Source organism: Thermobia domestica, chromosome 8 (genome assembly GCF_964235325.1).
Source record: "Thermobia domestica chromosome 8, izTheDome1.hap1.1, whole genome shotgun sequence".
Lineage (NCBI taxonomy): Eukaryota > Metazoa > Arthropoda > Insecta > Zygentoma > Lepismatidae > Thermobia > Thermobia domestica.
In genome coordinates this window covers 110,411,077-110,427,229 of record NC_137461.1, presented here as the reverse complement: position 1 = coordinate 110,427,229, position 16,153 = coordinate 110,411,077, and the positions used below count along the sequence as shown (strand labels likewise).

General features: G+C 33.1%; 1 protein-coding gene across 1 annotated transcript in view; it reads left to right on the top strand.

Moving 5' to 3' along the window:
- Positions 1 to 16,153, top strand: part of LOC145693149 (retinol-binding protein pinta-like) — a 41,629-nt gene extending 25,476 nt beyond the window's left edge. Inside the window, exons 3-7 of the mRNA XM_081768887.1 lie at positions 719 to 878; positions 3,118 to 3,370; positions 6,444 to 6,554; positions 11,481 to 11,586; positions 12,407 to 16,153. Coding sequence (XP_081625013.1) covers positions 719 to 878; positions 3,118 to 3,370; positions 6,444 to 6,554; positions 11,481 to 11,586; positions 12,407 to 12,507 — 731 coding nt within the window. The 3' untranslated portion in view covers positions 12,508 to 16,153. The remainder of the gene's footprint in view (positions 1 to 718; positions 879 to 3,117; positions 3,371 to 6,443; positions 6,555 to 11,480; positions 11,587 to 12,406) is intronic.

Here is a 16,153-nt window from a genome sequence, read left to right as displayed (position 1 = left end):
CTAACTAAATACTTGATATGAAAATTTGCAGTGTTGTAGTTATGCACTTGCTTATTTGCTGAAATATCATAATTAATTAATTAACAAGTGACAGAGAGTAGATAGTTGTTATGAGTTGAGTATTGTTGACTAGTAAACGTGGTATTTTCTAATGTCTTGAAGAAAAGTTTTGAATTTTGGATATTTTTAATATTTTGAATATTTGGAATTTTGAACATTTTTCGGAGAGTTGGATAATGTAAAGCTGTATTGCCGTGGCTAAATCGGGACGTCTGGGACAACTATGTGTGTAGAGATCTGTGGAACGTCCAAATAAAAAAAGAAATAACGGCGATGGGGAGCAATAGGCTGGCCAGACATCACTCAACTATTTAACAGAAAAAGTCTTTATTATAGCACTTCATGTACCAGGAACTAAAGTTTAGTGTTTAATATATGTCGTGAAAATTAATATTTATAGTCAAAACATATCTAACAACTATCTCATGAAAGATAGAACCAGAAAGAAATAATCTTGCAAATGAAAACCAAAAGTAACTGGTCAATATTTAACAAACAAAAATGACAATGTGTACATTTTCTAGTCGTAAGGACATATATAAACTCATTTTTTCTGTATTTTAGTCATAAGTTAAAGTGTAAGCAAGCAATAGGTTAAAGTGTAAAATGTTATTTTATAATTAGCCAAATTTGTTAATTTCGTAACCTGTGATTTCAGACAACCGTTATCTTCAGAACTTTTTCCGAGGCTGCAAATACAATATAGAGAAGACAAAAGAAAAGTTGGACATGTATTTTACAATGAAGACTTCTGTTCCGGAATTCTTCAGTAATCGAGACCCTCTGTCACCTGAAATACAACAGTATTTCAAATATGGGTAAGTAGTGTGGTGGCATGTCTCAAGAACCACAATTTGAAAGATTATAATGTACAGCACAACCGTCAGCAAAAATGAATGTACTCTTTTACTATTTCCTCTCTAATAACTTTGAGAGAAATTAGCCTATTTAAGAACTAACATATAATATTGAAAAGGCCAAGTGAACTTTGTGGTGGACAAACACCGTGTGCGTGGGTTTTCTCGGGGTTCTCCCGTTTCCTCCCACTTTCTTCATTCCACCATTTCATTCATTACTCATTATCACCGTCTCCTTTAGCCTAACCGGCATAACCGTGGGACGTAAAACTCAAAATTTCATTTCATTTCAATATTGAAAAGCAAGGAACTACTCATTCAAATCACTTTATCCGTTTATTAGTTATCGAGAAAGTGTACTCATATTTTGATTGGAATTCCTTGCATAATACAGTTTTGAACAATGTTGATTTTGTTATCATGTAGTTTATTATTATTATTATTATTATTATTATTATTATTATTATTATTATTATTATTATTATTATTATTATTATTATTATTATTACACATACTGTTAGCAATAGGTTTGCCAATTCAAATTTTCTAAAATATAGTGCTTAACAAAAGTTTAAGAACAAGTGTAGAACATATTGAAAGTGACTTTTCCCTTAATAAGTGTGAAAAATATGTTTCTGGACACGTTGTATTACATTTTCGGAAAGAATCAACAAAATCACGCAATTTAGTACTTGAATCATGAAAATCGAAGCATAATTTATGTAAATTTGTGATTTCTTATGATTGGGCAATGAGTGAAAAATACAGCATTTACCACATCAAGCAAGCTATTTTTACTTAAACAATAGGCCTTATAGTATACATTAAGAAACGTAATATAAGTTTCTTTTGCAATGTAAGAGACAGATAGAAAATATATTTGCATGTAATAAATTAGACAATTCACTACAATCCATTTAAGTTTATTCAGACAGAAATCACAAGTACAAATTTCTGATAAGTCTTAACCACACTGTATTTTGTGTAGGACTAGTTTAAATAAAGCATACTATGAAACTACAAATCTCCATCTCTTCCGTGATCGTTAGAGATAATGTATAATCTTCCAAAACTTGCTAAGTCATCACCATCCAACTCCTCATCATCACATAACAATTTTTCATCAGAATAAGCTGCACTTGAAAAGACATGTCTCATTAAAAATGGAATTTTCGTAAAAGGGACCTTTGATTGATTTATGCAACAAATCTTCACTTTTATCCACTTTTAACCCTTGTGTACTACCAAGAACATTGTTACACAGGAATTATCATGGGGTGTTCTAGAACCCCATCTAAATTATGTTCTTTACGCAGAACCATCAAACATACAACTGAAATTTTTAGTAGGCATCTTTAGCATACACTCGAGATAGAATACAGGAAAAGACTGGATTGTAATCTCACTTGTTTAAAAGATATATCATTATAAACATCTCTGGGGTCCCAAAATATCCCATGGTAGTACACAAGGGTTAAATTTGTACTTGTTAAAAACCTTCTACTACGACACCTACTGTAAACTGTCAGACTTCGTAGTGAATAATCCACAAGGACTGCACGGTATTCCCCCTTATATTGTTTGTTGAACATAATTTGATGTATCAAAGAACTTTTAAATTTTACATTAAACAAAAATACGTGATATTAATATTTGATATACAAGTTTGGTTCTATAGCAAGATTAGACAATAAAATTTTACAATATTTTCACTTACCCCTTAAATATTCTCAGCGAAAACTCAGATCAAAAATTATTTTTCTGGTAAACGCATCACGTGACAAATAAGGCGGATACTGGCGCAACTCATCACTCAACATTACGTATGAGGCACATGTTTCCAGAGTTGCCATGCTTTCCAGTTTTCCATACTTCTGTGTGGTATTACCACCGCGCTACATTTTCCAACATTCCTACACTACGATAAGTTTGAAACTTCTGGCATATAATTCACCTTCATCCTTTTCTCATCTTCAATATTCAAAATTAGTATGTCGTACCCACCATAGGTACAGTATTTTTATTAAATGCGTTTTGTCCTAATGTTAATCTTGACAGCTCTAAATACAGTTAAGGCAGTTTTTCTAGATTGTATTCAAGATGTCGAGAGAAAACATAATACAATTTCAGTGCAATATTTTATTCTTAGAGATGACAATTATGATTAATGTGTCAAATATATTATCTTATATAATTTCAGACACATCCCACCAATGCCGAAACTAACTCCAGAAGGCTACAGAGTCTGGGTAATGGGATTTGATGGATTTGATCCGGGTAAATTTGACTTCAACGAAATGACCAAGTGGGGTCTCACTATTTTAGATCTTCAGCTGTTATTAGACGACTACGCAACGGGGAACATTTTCATCCTCGATGTCTCCCAGTTTGGTATCAGACATATTCTCAGAGTCAGGTTGCGTCAAGTAAAGAGATTTGCAGCATGTCTTCAGGTAAGCATCACTACTAAAGAATCACAATACTAAAAAGGAAGTGATTATTTCTTTTTTTTTTTCAAAAAAAAAATAATTCATTAATAGACATAATTTATTGTAAGTTAAGATATAAATGACACACTAAGAAAGTGAAAGGAATTATCAATTTCTCTTGATTGGTCATGGGTGTTACCATTGCTACTCCTTCTTTTAACTGAAACATACAAATTCTTCAATTGGCTCACGATATTTGGCATGCACCCTAACCTAGAATAAAGAAATGAGACTTCACATAAAAGAGAAGTTTGACAAGTGTTCTGTCACTAATAAAGAACAAATTAATACTGAGTCTTATAAAGGATTTTAAGAGGTAAAAACTCATTTATCTTTAATAATCATTAATAAAAGATAATGAACATATATGTGTGTATGGACAGATTTTCGCATATAAAGAAAACACCTAGGGCTACGAAATTTTGTATGCAAATAGGTCTTCAGCAAATCTAATCCTATACGAAGCCCCTGTCCTCGATTTTCAGTTCGAGAGGGGTGGATTTGCGGGACTAAAATGCATACAAAAACTTGAGCAAGTTTATCGCGGTATCTAAGAACGCCTTACCTGCATGCAACCCACAGTACGTCGTGGTTGTGCGGACTTATATGACATTAGAGCATAAAATCAGAAATGGAATAAGGTCGTTTTTCCTCTTTTAATCATGGTTCTGAATTAAGAGTCGCCATCGACGGATGCTTATTCTTTTTATCCAGTTCCTGAATTAAGACCCGGAAAAGTGGAGTCCTTACAGCTAGTTTTTAATAGAAAGAAATTAAAATCACAATATAATTTCAATTGTTAGCAAAGATTCCCTAGTTAAAACAATCAGGTCTATACAAAGAACGTTTACTCGAAGTGGACATCACATAACAGAGATTTCATATTCAACTTTATACAAAAATGTTTCTAAATATAATTATGTTTGCTTGCAATCCGAGACGAAACATATTTTCGTGACGAGACAGAGTTCTTACAATAGAACCAGATAAACTTTCCGAGGCGAGGCTACATAGCTTTTATAGTCCTTTTGGAGACGAGACAGTCTCAACTGTTAGCTCGTAAGCAACTCTATAAATAAAATTCCTGAAAATCCGAAATGTGGACCAAGTATCTTAGTCTTTATTATAAAGTTAGCAAATCAATTTTCTTGCTTTTCTCCTCCTCATTGACTTTATAAAAGAACAAGTCATCCCCGTAACTAAACAAGCAAACAAGACATCTGATAAAAACTTCCAGTATAATAGGTATTATACAGTGGAAAACGTGTGAAGGTACTTGAGAGCGGGATATCAGATTTAAATCCCGCTGGTTATTTTGAATTAGAGGTACAAGGGCTCGAAAAAAAATTGACTTTTTCTTTTAAAAGGAAAACAAGATTTTTCCGCGACTTTTTCCCTTAGAAATTTTATTTTATTTTATTTTATTTTTAACATTTTAATTTTAATAGACAGCACATTATACTTTTGTTTTCTCATTATAATACCAAAAAGAAACCTTAATTACTACATTCTGACGAGAAAATACTGAACAAATTCAAGAATCAAAGAAAGTTTTTTAATTCGATATGGAAAAAGTGTGTAAACAAGTGGATGCAACTTGTTTTGTAGTTCCAATAGATTGTTTATAAAGCAATTAGGTTAGCGTTCAACGGCAAAAATGTTCTAGTTAAAAGTTTAACACAGGATGAGCGCGAAGACAATTCACAATTTGAAAAAGTATAAGTTTAATACTAAAAATTCTATTCTGCTCAAACTTTCGCAGTAGTTACAGTACATAAACACAAAAAGTTTTTGGTGGTATGCACTCTATCTGTCAACGTTGATAACCATCGAGACGATAATTCAGGTCCAGGCAAATCTTGTGAAGCCGGTGTAATGGAATTTGTAGCTGCACTGATGCGTTCCTCAAGAGCATTTAGGTTTCTTGGTAGTAGTGATGGTGTTGCATGAACTGGTCAATTAGATCTTCAAGAACGTATTAGTGCAGTTATAAACTCCATTAGTCAGTTACGCTTCTCAAGATTCTTCTGGAGTTGGATTACCGTCTCGATGGTTCTCGTGTAACAGAGGGTGCGCATATCGCGTGTTTGTAATTCCGATCAATTCCACGAAAAACTTTTTTGAGATTATGCAACTACTGCGAAAGTTTGAGCAGGGACTGTTTTTGTGCCCCCTCTGTAGTTAACAGTAAGTATTTTGAAAGTATAGCACACTTCCTTGAACAAAATTATTGCTTAAAAATGAACAAACTAAAACTTCATTGTAACTAAACATTTATTGACGCTGCTAAAATTTGAGGGGCTGAACGTTTGAAATGTTATCCACAACTTTCTTATTTCAAAATTCTTGACGCGACATAACAGTAACGAAAGAAGGAATTCTGTAAATAATGATGTTAAACTAACATCGTACCCAAAACAGCCGTGTATGTCGTTAATTTTGTAAGCTAAACTCTCTGAAGCTCCGGATAAAGTGTTTCCCGAACTTAGAATAAGGCATAAGGAATCATTTTAACTGTGTTGCATCTGTTCCTTGGTTCATGGAACGTTTCCCTTGCCTATTCAGATTCAATATAGGCAACCAGTAAAACACATATATCAAATTGGATAACTTCCAAATGTTCGAGAAAATGTTCGGGTAGCCGAAAGGACGTTTGGGATATGTGTGGGTTGGATATAACTTATACTTATAGGTAATAGTTGTAAGTTCCAGTTAGAAAACCAATCAATACTCGGCCTGAACATACAACTCGTGAGTATTGGATATTATAAAGCACTTTTCTAATTGTATCATCCAGTGGGGAAATAAAAATGGTACTTGAACAAGAAAGTCATATAAATGAAGGGGAATTGCCAGTTCTTTTTTTAACAATATTATACATAGAAAACAATCTTAGTATGTTTATTTTACGTTAATTGATTTGTGTACTTGGAGCCCAACTAAAATATCAACTATAGAAAAATCATATAACGTTTAATTTGCCATAAACATGTCTTTGATTTTTTTTAAAGTTAATATATCTTTACATTTTTTTTAGGATGCCCATCCACAGCGAATAAAGAAAATTATATTCTTCAGATCACATATTTGGGTTATGAAGATTATCGCAATTTTGAAGCCATTTATGAGCAAGAAAATCAGAAGCCGGGTATGTAAATTTATACTCTAACGTCTAGGTAACAATTTGTATAATTTTGTTAACAAAGAATAACGCTGCAAAATTGTCTTCATCTCATATTATCACACAGACAATAAAGGAATCAAATTAAAACGTTAAATATTAAGTTAATTGAATGATTACGAGAAGATCTCAATTCATATGTCGAGCCACGAATATGTCGATCCTGGTTACGCAATCCTATCTTATAATCATACTTTGGATTTGGGCTTATTTGCATGTTCCTTCCTAATGTGGTATCCATGTCTTAATATACGTATATCCGTTATAACAGAATGGCGAATATAACAACCCATTTTTGTTGTGCATATAATGCATGTTGGGGAGGTAAGTACATATTTCTACCATCACTGAATGTAAATGCGATGATCAATGTATTACATTTATTCTTAAATTTAAATATTAAATTCATACTTTAGTGGAAATAACCAGTATTTGAAAGTGATTATATTTATTTTATTTTTTTAAACATAAACAGTATTTCCGAATGGAGAAATATGGATTCTATGTTTAAAATATGTATATAAGTTTAAGATGTGGAATGGATTAGGTGTTTGTCTCAATTTAGAGAATTATATAGTTTTTTAAATCCAAAAACTCGAATTCTAAAACTTTTACAAGATCGGATTTTTTCTGAGCAGCGATACGATATTAAAAGTTTTTTTTTTAAATAAGGAAAAATCCACGTTTACATTATGTGATCCATCGTAGTCAAAACGAATTGATGAAACTATTTGTACAGCGGTGGACACTTCTAAATGGTACACCTTAGCTGTAAATCTCCATATGGCTGTACCATTTAGAAGTGTCCCCCGCTGTACATAAGTGTTAATGCTCTTCGCTCAGCTTATACCAACTTCTCATAAATTTTAGTGAATAACGTAAAATACAATGAAAAATGTCAAAAATGTATAAAATTTAGGGAGGTAGTACTTACAAAATGCTATGAAATAACGTAGAACCATATTCCAACCATTTCTTATAGACCAGGAATTTGTGTATGCGTAGTTTATTACTTTACGATTGTTGGACACTCAAAAATATACACTATAGAAAATATCTTGAAAACAATTGTTAGTTCCTATAGTATCGTTTTGTACGTACATGCCATTTGGCTTACTTTCTACGCTTTGATGTACTTCATTACCTTTATGTTATTCAGTAAAATTCAAAAACGAAAAGATAAAAATGGGATGAGGTTTTTGAAGAACCATAAGGTAATTACTGTGGAGTTTAGTTACCATGAATGTTTTATTGTTTTGTAGCTTTTTCAAAAACTGTTAAATACTTATTGCGCTTCGCTTTCTAATGGTTTATCGTACATAAAATTGATATTATCAACTCTTATATATAAAAAAAGGATATTGAAAATCTATCAAATATTCAACACAATATATCAGCTTTGTGACAGTGCTCTCTTTTTGAGGGATGGAGCGAACTCCTACTCAAATTTGTATTTGAGGCGTTGTTTTCCAAACACATTGTAAGGATCCATATACTCATACGTATTGCAAGCCACATGTTTTCACTACAAACACGTGTTTTTATAATTATAAACAAACCGTGGCAGACGACAGAAGGAGACTACACCTTCAACAAAAAACGAAAAGGATTCGGAGAATTACGAAGAAATTCGACTACTCCTCTACAGGCCTCCCTTCAAGAAGATGGTTATAAAAGAGGACGATGGGACCAAGAAAGTATCAGTTGCAGTGCTGATCACTTACAAAAACCTTCTCTCGAGGCCGCCATTGGCTACGGAGCAGTAGCGTAGAATGCTATGAGACATTGAGACACTGTCTACCCTTTCAAAGTAAAAGAACATAGGTTTAGAATTTCCTTATTAAGAAGAATTAATATTCATTTCATGTTGAAGAAAAATATAGAAATACTAGGGCCAGCGATAGCTTGAATAATAAGAATAGTAGTAGAGTCTTTCTAAATAATTTTACTTTTCATAATTTTACTAACTCGGGGGAAAAAAGTTCTATCTCCGTCAAACAGGCTGCACAGAGACAACAAGAAATGTGTCTCAACGTGGCTGAAACAAATACACTTGAGAAAGCGGCGCGCGCATGTGGCTGTAGACCTCTCACTCGCTGAAACAACCTAGCAAAGAGACATAGGGCAAAATGTCTCAATAGCAGTGATGCCATACTTAGCGAAATGATACCATTTTAAATCCAGTATACTTTTCATTCTTCCTTTTAGATATTCAATCATATTGCAAGGAAAATTATTAAGAAATAGAAGGAAATAAAAACCTAAATTAATAACTACCTTAAGAAGGTTTTATCGATACAGTAATTCATATAAATCTTTCATGATCTAAGTTCAACTTCTGTTTATTCGCAATACCAGAGCGTATCAACACTGGGAAAGGCAAAAGCAAGAGCAGGAGATTTTGTAGTCTGCTATTTTGTTGTTGTTTTTAAAATCGTTACGTAAATTTGTATTTGGGTCTGTCTGAGTTAGTTATTTATTATGTGCAAATCAAATGATTGGAAATAGATTTACTGCACCAGTTATTATTAAATGGCATGTTTAAGCTTAACTTTAAAAATAGCCAATTTATGAGTTTACTTCTTGAATCAGGAATCGTGCAAAGCTAATAGGAAGATTATACATAAAAGTAAATTATTAATTCAATTTAATGTATTTAGTGTATATACCGAGATTTGTCAGAATAAATTTATATCGATATACTGGTTTAATTTAATCGCTAAGGAATGTGTTCATTGAAATTAGTTTTCTGTACATTATATATACTAGTGCAACCTCGCGAAAATAAGTTTCTAATGAAATTTTGTCAGGAGTTTGTAAAAATTGTTACACTAAAAATGTTCCTTTCGGAAATTATTATTAAAAGAGAGTTTCTATAATTTTACTCATTCAGAGGATTTCATCAGGAAGTAAAAACCTTAAACTCATAATTTTATTAGGTTCTGGATATCGATGCGATATTTTGCACCATGTGTCTGCTCTTTCTAATAACACATTAAAAATGAAATGAAATTTTAGAGTTTTACGTCCCACGATTATGACGGCTGGGCTAAAGTAGACGGTGATGATGAGAAATGAATGAAATGGTGGAATTAAGAAAGTGAAAGGAAACGTCAGAACCCCAAGAAAACTCCACACACGGTGTTTGTCCACCACAAAATTCACTTGGCGCGAACTGGGATCGAACCAAAGACCCCATGCACCACAGCCACCGCGGCCTCAAATAATTGATAATTTTCATATATTTGGATACATGTGGAGTATAAACATGTGGATTTCAGGTTACAACAGACGTCAATCTATCTCAATATTGGGGCCGCGGTGGCTCAGTGATAGAGCGTTCACCTCTGGTGCTAGGGGTCCCGGGTTCGATCCCAGCCTCCGCCAAGTGAACTTCGTGGTGGACAAACACCGTGTGCGTGGGTTTTCTCGGGGTTCTCCCGTTTCCTCCCACTTTCTTCATTCCACCATTTCATTCATTTCTCATCATCACCGTCTCCTTTAGCCTAACCGGCATAACCGTGCGACGTAAAACTCAAAGATTTCATTTCATTTTTCTATCTTAATATTAATATGAAGTTTTAAACTGCAAATAATTCCAAAATAAATAAAGAAAATGGTTAAATCGAAAAGTCTAAAGCTATTGTTATTATGGAGTGATATAAATGGGGAAAAAAATGTAACACGTGTTTAAAGAGAAGCCTCGGTAGCTAGGGGCAGAGCAGTGATCTCTGACGTGTAGGTCCCTGGTTAGATTCCAAATCCCACCAAGTTGGTTTTATACGAAACATACACTGTGTGTGTAGATTTTCTCAAGATCCTCTCTCACTTTCGTCACTCCACCACTATCATCCAACTCATCACCATTTGCCTTAGTCTCAAAGCATAATCGTGGAGCACTGAACTCTCTCTCTCTCTCTCTCTCTCTCTCTCTCTCTCTCTCTCTACCCATTGCGAAACTTAACGCTACGCTACTGCTACGGAGATTCCTTTAATACCTACTCCCGGGATTGTTATGAGTAACGGAGTATAATCCTCTAACCGTAAGACCTCTTCTGAGGCTGCTATGAGCGACGGAGATATCCTTTAATACTTACTCCTGGGGCTTCAATGAGCTACAGAGTATAACCGATCCCATATGAGGCCCCTGTGGATTAAAGGAAATATTATTGCAATATTGTTTGTCTTCAGGGTATGCAGTTCTAACATACGTCTTTTTTATATAGAGGTATGATCAAATCCAAAAGTATCCTAAATCCAGGACAAGTTACTAACATTTTCTGATAAGAAGTATCCAAGCTGTATGAAAAATCATCAATGTTCAGGAGGTATAACAGGTTTATGGACAATAATATATTTGTATCATTAACTTTGACTGAAAAAAATTAAATGAAATTTTTAAGTTTTACATAACACGGTTATGTCGGCTAGACTAAAGGAGATGGTGATGATGAGAAATGAATGACATGGTGGAATGAAGAAGGTGAGAGGAAATTGGAGAATCCCGGGAGAAGCCATGCACATGGTGTTTGTCCACCACAAAGTTAACTTGGCGCGAGCTGGGATCTAACCCACGATCCCATGCTCCAGAGGTGAATGCTCTACCACTGAGCTACCGCAGCCCCAACTTCGACTCGAGAATTACATTGATTTAAGTAAAACTATTTAACTCAAGATTCAGAGGCTTAGACTCATTAGGATCTTCTTCTTTCACTAACTATTATGTAAGCTAAAGAAAATTTTCAGTTGTATATTAACGATATTGAATACTTCAGCAAATATAACAAACAACTTAGAAGTACATAATCAATTTTACTATGGTGTTAAGGGGAGACACTTTTTAATATTATAATTTTGAATAACAGTAATAGTAATATAATTGTCTATTTTTAGGTGGATGTATGCGGAGATGATCCTGCAGAATTATATAAGCATATTCCAAGGGAAATTTTACCCTCTGAGCTGGGAGGAGATGCAGGTTCTTTGTATGACTTAGATGGTAAGTACTTGAGTCTCAGTTACACAGAAAATTGTATGAAATTTGTATATCAGATGTAATAATTGCGATTTAGCTGTTTAGCAGTATGGAGCTTAAATTGCAAATAATTAAGCAATCGCTGGAAATTTAAATAAGGCATTACGATTATGATTTAGCTATCTGGTAATATATACAGTTTATAATAACGCTACCATGTAATAAGTTAACATTTTTTTTTCACACATGATTGAAATGAAAGGCCTATAATAAATCTTTAATTTTCTTTCTTGTTCGCCAACTCTCTGGTGGTAATGCAGTCTCATTGCTAAATAGTTTGAAGTGGTCTTTTGAAATTCTAAGCAACACCGAGCTTTTGTTTAGTGCTTAGATTAGCTAGATCTTGTTTTGAAATGTGGATAGCGTACGCGTATTTGATGTGGGAGGCCTGGATTTGATTCCGGAGGGAACTCAGGTAGTTTGAATCCTATATTAAGTTGTAGGTAAACGTCTCATATAGGCTTGCTGCTAAATAGTACTCAAAATCTCAAATCAAATCCAGTACAATTCTGTTTTGAAATATATATTATTCTATTCATTTATATATACTTGCAATGTATGTGCAGAATATTGTTTAGAGTATTGCTTACAGCTTACTGGTTTATTTCAACTTCTCATGTTATTGAGATTAGTGTATTGTAGTCCGGCTCGCTATGACAGATCGTGATACTGAATTTGATCTCTCTTCACAGACTGTCAGAAACATTTGGTTTACTTTTAAATGTGTAATAATCAAATATATTTATTCTCTTTGATTCTAAAGCAAAATGCTTTCTATTTCCAGTTCAGTACAAGAAAATGGCAGTGAGCTACAGAGACTGGATTTTGGAGCAGGAAAACCTAAAAGCCGATGAGTCTAAGAGACCTGGAAAACCAAAGAAATAGCAGGCCAATAACGACAAAATATACATGTGTAATTTAATAAGAAGTTTCACATATCGTTAAGTGAAACAACAGCTATTACTGGTACAACAGAAACTAAATCAATGATTATATTAATTAAAGCTTTCGAAACAAATAAATGATAGATCACTCAGCTTGTTAATTTAGATAAAACAAAGTTGGGAACATAAAACGTGTACATATATTAAAATAATAATTATAATGTATTTTTATATTGAATGCCACACTGACAATAAATCTTTGTCTAATAAATTATCATACCAAATTAGTAATACGTTCCCAGAATTGCTGATTCAAAAAGTTACTATAGGCAGCTGCCGTAACGGCATTCTGAAATCTTCAGAAAACAACTTCTAAGTCTAAAACATGAGCAATATTGGTTACCACCAAACTACGTTATAAGAAATAAATCATATGACAAACTGCTTCTTAGACTGGTCGAATTTAAATGTTTCAGTACAGACAAAGCTCATTTCAAGTTTTTGTTTCGTAACATGTTCATAAATGAATGAATATTTTGTTTTTCATATTAACAAAAAAAATGCACAAAATTGTCTTTGTAGTAATATGTAATTTAACATTTGTAATATTATTTTTTCAATTTAAATTATGTGAATCAATTACATATATACTTTATGTGTTTATGTTTATTTGTAATAAGATAACAATAGATAAATTGTTGAACTTTCCCAAAAGAGGTGTTACTTTTTAATATCTTTAATCATAACTAATAAAATTAGTCAAGTTGTTTTGTTCAACTGTTATTAAATTAATTTACTGCTAGACCACGGAAATTGCACATTTACAGACGTGTACAGAAAGTAACTTGTTTCATTTATTTATTAAGAAAGATAATATAAAAATGTTTTCAACAAATTCAAGTGTAAGGTTCATCGTATTTGAATGAAACGGCACTTGCAGTTTCAAACTGTAAGCTATGTCGCATAGTGGTCCGGATAGCGAAAAACACGGATAGAAATATTTTGACACAATTAACTACGGAAATTACAATATATAGTGTAAAATAGTAACTTGTAATGCGCTAAACTAGTAAAATAAGTGCTCAAGTAGGTTTGAATTTCCTAGGGCTCCTGTCTAAATTGTCTTTGGAAGCAGACTTTACAGAACTGTTATCATCTTTTTTCTCTTCCACTAGCACGGAAAAGCACGGAAAAGCAATCACTTTTGAAGGTTGTTTTTATTTTATTTACTTATTTTTTGGAAGTTCAACTAAGCTTAAAATTAGTGCGTGAGAACTTAATATTAACCTGTGCAAGAGGTTCAAATAGGCTATGTGTCCTTTCTTGAATCGTTTCGTAATCTTTCATACAAGTATATTTTCTAGTATTTTTGTTTCGAGATTCAGTGACCTCTTTGGAAACCTCTCACATTTGTAATATGGGATTTACACAACTACTACTCTGTCCATAAAAATTCTTTGTAATGTCTGTTTCAAGGTCAATAAACGGCATCGTTTGAAAATGCTTCTCGCGCACACTTGTTGAAAGGGCGATACAGGAAAATGTTTTTCAGATCTTATTTCGTAAAGTTGACGCAAGCTGACAATAAAATCTTATGTGATTTCTTTCTAAAGGTCTACTATTTACAATGTATAAGTTTTTATTTTAGCTTTATAAATATTTTGTATTTTTCGCGAAAGTTTAGATTGACACATTATACTTATTATCAAGTTTTTAGTCGAAATGAATACTGCTAATTATAGTTTTGTCGTGTACAGCGTACTATAAACTAAATAAAAGAATAATAGGCTTATATTCACTTTTGTGCATACTGTTTGCATAGGATGAAATATTCACAATTAAATTACGACATAGTGAATTTGTTGAAACAATGACTTGGGCTACTTTGGCAAGCGCATAACTACAATATCCACTACTACATAATTGTGAAAAACTAAATTCGTTGTAATGTACTGACTATATTTGATGGTTTCTACAATGAATATCAGCCTCTAATATTAGTTCGAAAAATGATTTTCGTCCATGTTTTTAGCGATTCGTACCACTGTGTGTTGCGGCTCAAAATATGAATATGGTGGAATTAGTACACGTAGGAAATTTTGGTGTTATATTGTGATAGAGTGCACATAAATAAATGGTTAGCTTTCTTGCTTTGTAATAAAGATGATAGGAGTTCGAATCTTTCGATATACTGTTCTGAACAGAGTAGGATTTCCTCAAGATTTATCATTATCTGCTCAGCTGAACACTAGAGAATACATTTAACACATTGAACGCCATGTGAGCCATGCGCGGCCCACATTAAACTGCTTCATGAGGCCCCGTGAGCCATAATGGCTCACGCGTTGACTTCTGTTTTGCACTTATCTGATGCCCTACGAAAAGGATTATGTTTTCTTTCTCAATGTGATGTTTTGGGTCAAATATGTGACTATATTGCATGTCCTTTAGCTTTTCGAACTATACATCCATCTACGGAAAATGTGTGAAAATGTTAACTTGCTGAAAATGCGAAAATACAACTTGTTTGGGGTTCATTCAGCTGTGGTACTTCGCATTTTAGAATTTAGCGCATTCAAACGCATACCTAGAGACCTCAATATTCAATATTCCAAGTTTTTTTTACCCAGATCTGGCACTTGGCGGGGAAAATGCTTGAGCCACATATGGCACACGGGGCCTCAAAGGAACAAATTTACGTCTAGGCCCTGTGAGCCATATGTAGCTCACATGAAAAACGAGGAAATTGACATTTTTTAAATTAATACATTGTTGCGTACCATTAAAATATATCCTTTTACAATTTTAATGGCACACAACAATGTATTATTAATAATAAGGTGTCGGTTTCCTTGTTTTTCATGTGAGTCGCATATGGCTCACAGGATCTAGACGTAAATTTGTTCCTTTGAGGCCCCGTGATCCATATGTGGCTCACGTATTTTTCCCAGGAGCCAGATCTGATTCAAAAAAAAAATTTGGAATATTGAATATTGAGGTTTCTGTGAACGTATTATTTGAATATCTCTTCGTAGCCTGGTGGTGACCATAAGAAAAGCATATGTTGGCGCCATGGTCCATCCTCAAAAAGGACCATAGGCAGTCAAAGTGTTAAAACATGGAAGTTAATGGTTTTCCTTCCAAGAATGTCATCTTATCTTGTGTTGTTGGTTTATCGGGAGAAAAAAAGACATTCGCATTTATATTTGTTTAACTTGATTAATAAGGGAAGTGAATACATTTTAATATTCTTCTTTTAGACTGTTACAATTGACACATACAATGGTAGATAATTGACTGTGTTTCCGTCTGCACTATTATTGCATTTAAACTTAGATTTCCTTCAGGATGAATAGATCAAGTTCTCCCAATTTTATGCTCGTGAATTGATTTTGATTGCAATTAATCGTTTAGTGTATTATACCCCTTGTCAGTAAGTATTTGTTGTTTATGAACTCAGAATTTTGAAGAAAAAAATAAAATAAAATTTCTGAAGATTTGTTAACAATTTTCGTCCAAAATAAATATATATATTTTAAATAACGTTATTAACTTATAGTAAAATCTGTAATATTTTTTGTATATTATATGTGACTTTTGTGTAGGGTAAGTTAAAAATTTTTATTGTAAAAGAAAATAAAAACTAA